Below are 8,694 nucleotides of genomic sequence, written 5' to 3'. Positions count from 1 at the left end.
AGAGGTAGATCACTACCCTGTAATGAGGTCAGGTCTCATCTGATACAAGCTGCTTGCAGAGTTCACTCAGCCACTGGCATGCACTGCTGTTCCTGACGACTCCTAAGAGGAGGAGCCAGCAGTTTATGCTAAGGCGCAGGAAAAGCTTTGGGAAGCATCGAGGTGACATCACTGCATCCACCACCTTGAGCATCACAGGGCAAGCTTTGATTCTTCCCAGGCACCATAACTCTCATTGAGCACAGGGAGAGCAAGAGCACCTCTGCCTCAAAGTACAAGCKGCATTTACCTCAAAATGCAAACTGTATTCACTCTTTCTGAATCTATTTTTTCAGGAAAAATTATTTCCTTTCTTCCTTCTTACAAGGGTCAGATAATGGGCAGCTGCTCTAACAACATGAGCAAATATGGGACTGGGGAATGGTCAGAGCTCCTTTATCTGAGGCAGTTTTACAAGCACAGAATGTTTACGATAGGGTCACTGAAAATTGTGCAATTTCTCACTATCATCTCTCTCTCCTGAAATCAGGGATAGGGGAAATCAACTCTGTTCAAAGATAAAAAGCTCAAAATGATCTTCATCATAGAAACAGGACCAGACAGAAAAAACAAACAAAWAAACAAAAGTGTGTGTACATCACTGAAGAGATTYCCCAAAAGGGGCGAGAAGAAAAACTGTGCTTCTCTGGCATGGCAGTGACGAGAGGTTTCAACTCTAGCCGGTGGGGAAGCACAGAAAGCTCAAGGGACCAGTAGGGATTTTCTTAGCCTAGAAATGAACTGGAGATGAATAGATTATGATATTTTCAAGGCAAGAATTTCCATTCAGAGACAAAAGGAAAGTTGTTCAGGGCAAACAGGGTTCATTCACCAGCAAGGCTAAGTCAACTGGTTCCTCAGAGCATGGCCCCACTGCAACAGGAATAGGCRTCTTGACAAGTTCATGATTGAACCGCACAAGCAAATCCTGGAAACTAGTTCCTGATCCAGGTTCTTTTCCTTGCACTTAACAGTATTAGAGTTTACAGGCAAAACACCTACCTTTGAGATCCTCATCTTCRGTAGTGGTGTTACAGCTCTCTGTGGATCCCTGCACAGCAGAACAGAACGTTACCAGACATCAGCAGTCAGGAGCATTAGGAAAGGCTTTGATTTGTTTGTGGAAGAGGAGGAGGAAGGCATAAAAACACAGGCAGCTATCACATAGATTGAATAAAACAAAGAAGATTTGGATGGAAGCGAGCCAACTATCAAGCAAAGCTTAGCTGCATCTCTTCTAAATGCTTGCATGTTCAAGCAGTCCAGGCCCTCCACACAAGCGGAAGTTAAGCTGTATCTTGTGAGATCATTGCTTTTATTTGGAAGAATAGCCCCAGGAAGCTTAAAAAAAATAAAATCCTAGGCTTTCTCAAAGGAACAGGGGAACAGATCTCCATTTCAGGAAGAAATAAGTGCATGAGTGCCTGTATCTTCTCATCCCCTCTACACACACAAAGGAATGATGCTGACACACCAAACTGGCAAGAGATTACGCTTCTCAAACAGCCATCCCTACTCAGCCTGGTCTAGAGATCCACAGCTCTCCAACACTATGTTCTCCAGCAGCACTCAGGATCATGCTACAAACCAGACACCAGAAGGGCAGAACCCCAAGTCAGAAACACAAAAACGAGAATGACACAAGGGAGCAGAAGTCTCTCTGACCGCACTCCCATCCCTTACCTTGATGCCATCGGTAGCATTATGGACAACAGTTGTTTGAGGCTCCTAGGAAAGGATGGAAGAACTCATTAAATTCTCATTCTGTGGCATGGTTTTCCCATATGCTTTCACTCCCCAGGAAGTGGAGAAAAGGTGACTGACATAAAAAAAGAGTCAAACCACAAACTCCAAGCAGCACACGTGCGCTTGCCGGCGTGCGCACACACCTCCTGCGCGGGGTTCCTGAGGAGAGAGACTGCCTAAAAGCTACCGACACCAGGAGACAAAGCCCCCAGATTCCCTGCAGCTCTCCCAGATGCCCAATTTGCTTCTGGAAAACCACGCTGGCACCAACGCCAGGTGGCAACAGGAGAGTCGGTCCCCAGTGCACAAGGTGCTCATGCAGTCATGACCCCTCAGCAGCATGTCTAGAAATTGCTTGGAAAAGGGTAGAGATGAAGGGAAGTGTAATACTGGGTTGGGGCCTTTGTCTCCCAGCTTTTGTCAGGTTTGCCTGGTATTTTACCCTRAAAAGGGACATTCATAATTTCCACAAGAAGCAAGTTGGTAATTCAGARCACCCCAATGTTCCTCACTGAGGAGCCATTATGGGAACTGGGCTGTGAGAAAAGGCACATTTTTCTAGAACAAGTCTCTAAAATGAGAACTGATTCCAAAAAGCGGTGGTAGTAGTARTAATAATAATGATAGTAATCAGAAAGGCCTCCTCAGCATCAAAATCATAAGAAAGCCAGTGAGTGAAGGGGAAGCTGAAAATTATGAAGTGTCCCAAGAACCCTTCACGCTACCCTAAACAAGAGGAGCATCGGGTCTCTCCAGCTGCCCCCAAGCGCAGCGAGCAGCGCCCGGGCTGTGAGCGCTACCCCGTGCTCGCTCCCCTGCTRCAGGGGCGCAACCCGAGCACCCCGCACCGCTTCCTGCCACCGAGACGGCTCCAGCGGGGCGGCTCAGCGAGGCATCGGCGACCGTGTGGGGCAGCGGCCAGCGCGTGTCCCGGCTCCCCTGTCACCACCCAACCTGCCGGGCACGGAGAGGGCCGCGTGCTGCGCCGGGGCGCTGGGCACCCCACACAGCCCCAGCACCCGGGCACCAAGGCACATTTGTCCATGTGCTGCCCGGGATCCCCATGCAGCGCTGGCGCCCACGCGGCCGCCCAGCCTTTCCTCCGAAAACCCCTCACCCGCCCTTTTCTCCTGAGGTCCCTCCTGCATGTCCCAGGTGCCGGAGGGGGATGGAGCCGCCCACTCTCCTCCTCCAGCCCAGCCTCCCAAAAGCCAGCAGGAACAGTCGGACAGGACACACACAACTAGATAGGGAGGGCACAGGGGGAAGTCCAGGCAAGCTGCGCTCCAACCACTGCTCCGCGCCCGCGCCAGCCCCAAGCCGTGAGGCTGTGACGAGGCCCCCCAGCAGCGCAGGGGCACACACAGAACCAAGCCAAAACACAAGCGGAAACAGAGCAGCACAAGCAGCACTCGGGGTCGGGGTCAAGAGRGGACAAAATCAAAATTAGACCAAACAGGAAAAAAAAAAATAGCGCTTGGGGAGATACCATGGACGTCTGCACTGGGGGTGTTTCTTTTGCAGTGCTTACTATACTGGTTTTGTTGTTGCTCTGTGGCTGAGACAGAAAAACATCGTTTTAGTTCCCCGGCTGGGCAGCAGAGGCAGCAAGAAAATGACAGTTTGGCTCAATCCCAACCACGGCCGCAGGCCCTCCCCTCCCGCCAGGCTCATCCGCCAAGGGCAGGCAGGAGCAAGGAAGGCTTCCCCGGCCCCTGGGCACCTGCCTTCCCCTGGGGCCCTCAGATGGGGAAAGGGAGGCACCAAAAACCCAAACATGGGGGGACTGCTCGAGCTAGGAGGAGGGAAAACAAAAGGGGCGAAAAGGCAGCAGCCCAAAGGGGTGGGGGAATCCTGGAACAAGCACCAGCAAAAATATTGGGGGAAGGAGGAGAAGAAATGGCAGCAGCAGCCTCAAGAGAAGGGGACTGCAGAAGTGAGAGGGATGCAATAGTCATGGCATAGTCTCAAACTGGGGAGAAATGGGGTTGTGAAGGAGGAGTCCCAAAGTATGCAGGTRTAATGCTAGGTATGCAATGATGATGAGGGTCCCAGAGAATCTGCTGATAGGGAAAAAAAAGTGTGCTCAGCCCTAGAAAAGGTAGAGAAAAAGTGAAGTATGGTGCATTGGATCCCTGTTGTGACCCAAATGAAGACTTCAGGACCAAACTATGGAGGTGGTGGATGAGGGGAGGAGAGGCTGCAAATTCCCCAAGCAGCAAGTCCTCCGGATGGCACCCAGCAGTTTTGCATCCTGTCCGGCTTCAATCTCTCTTGTAGCTACGTTACGATAAAAGTCTCCATTTCCTGCATATACCCAGCACAATAGTGAGGCAATCAGCAGCTTTCTGCAGGAAAATGCCCCACTGCACCACACAGCAACGAGCCAAGTCTGCTTCTGTGGGATGACAGAGCARTGTCCACTAGTCTGTGTTTCTAGCCCACAAATCCAGCCAGTTGTTGCAGGCCTGAAGGTGCCTGCACACTGCTATACAGCTCTCTGTGCGACCATAACGCAGCGCTGCGGCCGCCGATTGCCCCGGTTTGCACGCCGTGGTTCCTGGCAGGGCTCTCGCTGCAGCCCGACCTCGCCGCAGCTGCTCCTCACGCCGCCCTCCCGAGCGCTGCCCGCGGGCACAGGGCGCGAGGTCCCCATCGCGCTGCGGCCCGGGCACGAACGCGCTGCCAAGCGCTCCGCTAGGTCAGCTAGAAACAGAGCCCGCGAGGTCCGGCCTCCACACGCRCCCAGCAGCGCTTCAGCTCCCTTTACAAGGGGAGCTCGAGCTGAGCCGTCCCTTTTGGAGCGAGTAGAGAGGGCAAGGAAAGAGGAAAGGCAGGGAGAGGAAGTGGGAGAGAGAGGCAGGAATTAGTTCTTAAAAAGTCCACAGAAAACAGTATACGACATGCTCGTCCCAAAGCTAAGGAAGAACAAATACACTTCATAATTTGCTGCCTTTCCCTGTATAACCTCACTTTGTCCCTAAGGCTTTGGCTTTCCAAGAGCCTTGATTCCTTCATGGATTTCCAGCCTGATGGCAGAAGAGTTGAGTATGGATGAAAATATGGATGCAAGAGGGGAGAAGAGCAAACTCAAACAAACAAACAAACAAATAAAAAAAAAAAAACACCCAAAGAGATCCCAAGCTCTTGTGTGGTAGAAATACAACGAGGTTTCTGGCAATGTTGGATTCACCCATTCATACAGCACTGAGGTTCCTCTGCCTCTTCAGAAACAGTGATCCTAAGGCAAAGAGTATCTTCTAGTGAGAAGAGTACAGCTTAKTTTTCTTAGTCTACCGAGGTATGAGGATACAGTTAATACAAAAGCAGCTATAAAAAATTCTCCTGATTTTTTTTCACTCYGTTCTTTAGATTTGCTTCCTGCAGGTTTACTTTCCGGAAGGCTTTATAATCAAAATCCAATGGAAGAATCACCGAGGTAGCCACTGTTCTGAAAAGCAGTCAACAGCAGTTTGTTAAGGTGCGGGATGTCACCCTACAAAGCACAAACCCCSACACAGCCCAGATGCACAGCCCCCTTTCCCGGCTGCATCCATCATACTCTTCCCCACCTGCGTCTCATTTTTACCACTTGCTATGCATCGGCTTTCCAGGTTCATGGAATACTTAACTCTAGGACAAAGTCCCAGATAAACAGGGGGCGACAGGCTCAGTCCATCCCGGCRTGGGACTCATGAGATGCCTGAATCTTCCCCACATGCCCATGTCCCAAGGCCATCCAGCCCAGCATCCTTCACGGAGACCAGTGTGTCCTTCCTCGAGCCCRGGTGCCACGGGACACTCTAACCCCTCCTCGCCCTCCCATTCCCAAGCACCACACAGGCCTCGATCCTTGGCACTTCACAGCTCAAGTTAAAAGGCAATTCACCTAAAAAAGGTGCCAGGCCCTTTCTAAGCTCTCTTTAACACAATTAGTTTTGGCACAGCAGTTGGAAGTGCTTCCTGAGCCAGACAAGAGACAGACAGACAGGCACAAACAACACAGGGGGTGCAAGAGAAAGAAAACAGACCAGTGATCATATCGCTCGGGACACCCTCTCACAGCCAGCAAAAAGCAAATAAGTACCAACATATGGGCTCCCTCTGCTTATCTGGCCACCTTCACTGCCTCACTGTTTTCCGAGGCTCACGCTTATACGGTTTACATATCCCAGCTGCTTTAAAACAACAAGCAGAGGGAATTTGAGTAGCGCTGGCAGTGGGCAGAGAAGACAGGCGCGAAGCCCTCCTGCCCCGGACTTTGGTATAGGCAGGGCTAGGGAAATGTCAGTCTCCCACGTTGGATTTTCCAAGCCAAACTCCGTGCTTTTTGTGCTTACATGGGTTTAAGATGTTACTGAAGGAGAAAGGGGGGACATATTTTCCAGATAGTAATGCAGAAACATATTTTCTGCTTTCTCAGGACCATAATATTGCTACGTACAATAGGGGAGAAGTGTTTTCTATTCTTTYTCTAACAGAGACAGGAGCTACAATGCTACTAATGCACTTCAGATACTGCCCAGACCTCAGTGCCAGGCACTGGCATTGTCTGAGGGGCTGTACATGCCTCCTTACAATATGGCACTGGCCAATTTTCTCTTTGCCCCCTTAAAACTGATTTGACTGCTTTTCTGACACATTCTATGAATGTCAAACACATCTGGATGGATGAAAAAAGGGAATAAGACAGGGAAGGGCAGTTACCAGGTATTTGGTCATGCTGGGAGACACAAATAAGATCGGGACAAGAGGAAGTTGGGGATTATGGAGGCTCCCACAAACCTCTTGGGGACAGAAGGCTAAAAAAGAAGGGAGCAGCAGCCCYGAGGCGCCCACACCAGCAGCGCAGCCCCCTCGGGCTCTGCCGCTTCTGGAGCGGCTCCAAGTCAGTTCTACACTGCAGGGCTCACCAAGGACGATGGCAGCAACGCCAGGCAAAGCCCCTGCTCCTCTTTTTGGCACCGCCGCAACAGAACGACAAAGCCCCCTGTCCGGGCAGGGCGCACGGGCTCTGCAGGGCCCGGGAGAAGCCCTGCCACAGATCACACACCGAGAGCGGCCAACTGCGCTTCCAACCGCTGGTTTTCCGCACAAAACGGGAGCCGTGCGACTGGCCGGGGGGGGATGGCAGGCAGTCCCGGGGCCCTTTTAGTGAGGACATGGACCGCTGAGTGCACGAGGAGCCCCGCCACCGCCCCCCGGCGCGCACATGCTATGTAGGGTGATGAGCACAAGCCGAGCGTGCATGGCATGGGAATGGCGGACGCACGAATCGCAGGCAGCTTACGGGAGGTGCTCACCATCAAATGCACACTGGAGCTCGACTTCCTTTTCTGGACACACCATTGAGAGAGGGAAAGAGAAGGGAAGAGAGGAGATGAGAAGAAAAGCACAGAAACTATTCACACATCAGTGTGCCGGCAAGGGCCCCCCTGCTAATAACACTCCCCTGGGAACGAGCAGCAGCAGAAACGCACGGACACGCAAAAAAGTGCGGAGAGAAGTCRCTGTTAGAGAACACCACCACACCCCGGGGAAAGGGCAGCGCCGCAGATCCCATCCATTCCAACGCCAAAGCCAGGACACAGGTGCCATACACACGGATGTACGGAGAGGGGAAGAGGGGGGGCTGTATTACGTATGCACAAGACAAGGGTGTGAGCTCTCCTACCTCGGAGCTAAGCACAGTTTCTCCAGCCACTCAAGGGGTTAGGCACAAAACTCCTCACATTTGGAGAAAGCAAACGTGTGTGCTCAACACCGTCATGAGAGGGTAGGGAGGAGGACACAACAGCATTCCCAAGGGCTAAAGATGAGGGAGTTTCTGTGGATAATGTGGGGAGAAGGGCTGCCTTGCACAGGAATTGGGGCTGACGCAGGAGAGGACAGATGCACCCACACTCCGAAGTGCAGAAAAGGCAAGGAGGTGCTCCACAACTGGAGCACCTTGTGCTCTCAGAAACTGAGACCAGTGTGCTAATGCTACCCATCTTTCCAGGACATGTTCTCCTGTCCACACACAGCTTCAGGCACCCTCTGCATGCCGAACTCCGATCTCCAGAAGGCTGGATCCGCACGCACCCCTCTGCTCTGCCCAGCCCCAGCTCGGCCGGCTCTCCCTCCTTGCAGCACCAGCTGTTCCCCAGCCACGTCTGCCTGCTTCTTCCCCCTGCTGCTCCCCTTGGCTGCTCCTTCTCTGCCCATTCCAGGGGGGAGCCTCCTCCCATCCACACTGCCAGGGCRCTCCCTGCCCTGGGGAGCCCTTGGGGCCGTGCCCCCCCATTTCCCACGTGTCAGGGTCCCCCCCGGTGCCTCCAATCCTGCCTGCCAGCCCCATGGGAGAGCTCGCACACGCCTACAGGTCGGTGGGGCTCTGTGAACGTCCACCCAGCAGCGCATTCCTGTTCACTCTGTGTAAAGGCCAGGGCAGAGCACACACTGCAGGGGCAGTTTGCAGCTAGCAGAGCTCCTGCCTCACCCAGTGCTGAACTCCAGGATGGACAGAGGCTGGTGCTGCCGGATCTGTTCAGCATTTTGCTCACTAAGCTTCCATTTCACAGGTGCAATACAGGACTTGCCTGATTTACAAACTTATGATTCCTTACATCATCTTTTTTTGGACAACTTAGTTTCTCCACATTTTTTTCCTCAAGCAAAAGCTAAAAYGGAAGGGACCTCCAGTATACAAACATGATGCTCAGACCACCAGCAACTTAGAGGAGTCCTTGTTCCCGGGCACAGAGCAGAATCCTTCTCCAGGAAAACTGGAAATTCACACCTGATGAAAAATGACTCCAAAATGAGTTTTTATTTTTAATTTATCCTACAAATTCATCCTACAGAGAGACAGCACACACAGATATGGCAGGGAAGGTTTTCCTTAAGGAAGATGGTCTCATTAGAAGT

General features: G+C 52.2%; 1 protein-coding gene across 1 annotated transcript in view; it reads right to left on the bottom strand.

Annotated features, from left to right (window-relative positions):
- Window positions 1–8,694, bottom strand: part of CAMK2G (calcium/calmodulin dependent protein kinase II gamma) — a 103,179-nt gene that overhangs the window by 12,212 nt on the left and 82,273 nt on the right. Inside the window, exons 14-16 of the mRNA XM_026044507.1 lie at window positions 7,089–7,121; window positions 1,723–1,767; window positions 1,042–1,090 (exon numbers count right to left, since the gene is read on the bottom strand). Of these exons, the coding sequence (XP_025900292.1) occupies window positions 1,042–1,090; window positions 1,723–1,767; window positions 7,089–7,121 (127 nt within the window). The remainder of the gene's footprint in view (window positions 1–1,041; window positions 1,091–1,722; window positions 1,768–7,088; window positions 7,122–8,694) is intronic.

The sequence above is a fragment of the Nothoprocta perdicaria genome, unplaced genomic scaffold (genome assembly GCF_003342845.1).
Source record: "Nothoprocta perdicaria isolate Ctin4 unplaced genomic scaffold, notPer1 scaffold_105, whole genome shotgun sequence".
NCBI classification, from domain to species: Eukaryota; Metazoa; Chordata; class Aves; order Tinamiformes; family Tinamidae; genus Nothoprocta; species Nothoprocta perdicaria.
The sequence above is the reverse complement of the archived record's forward strand: the minus strand, read 5'-3'. Positions and strand labels throughout refer to the sequence as shown.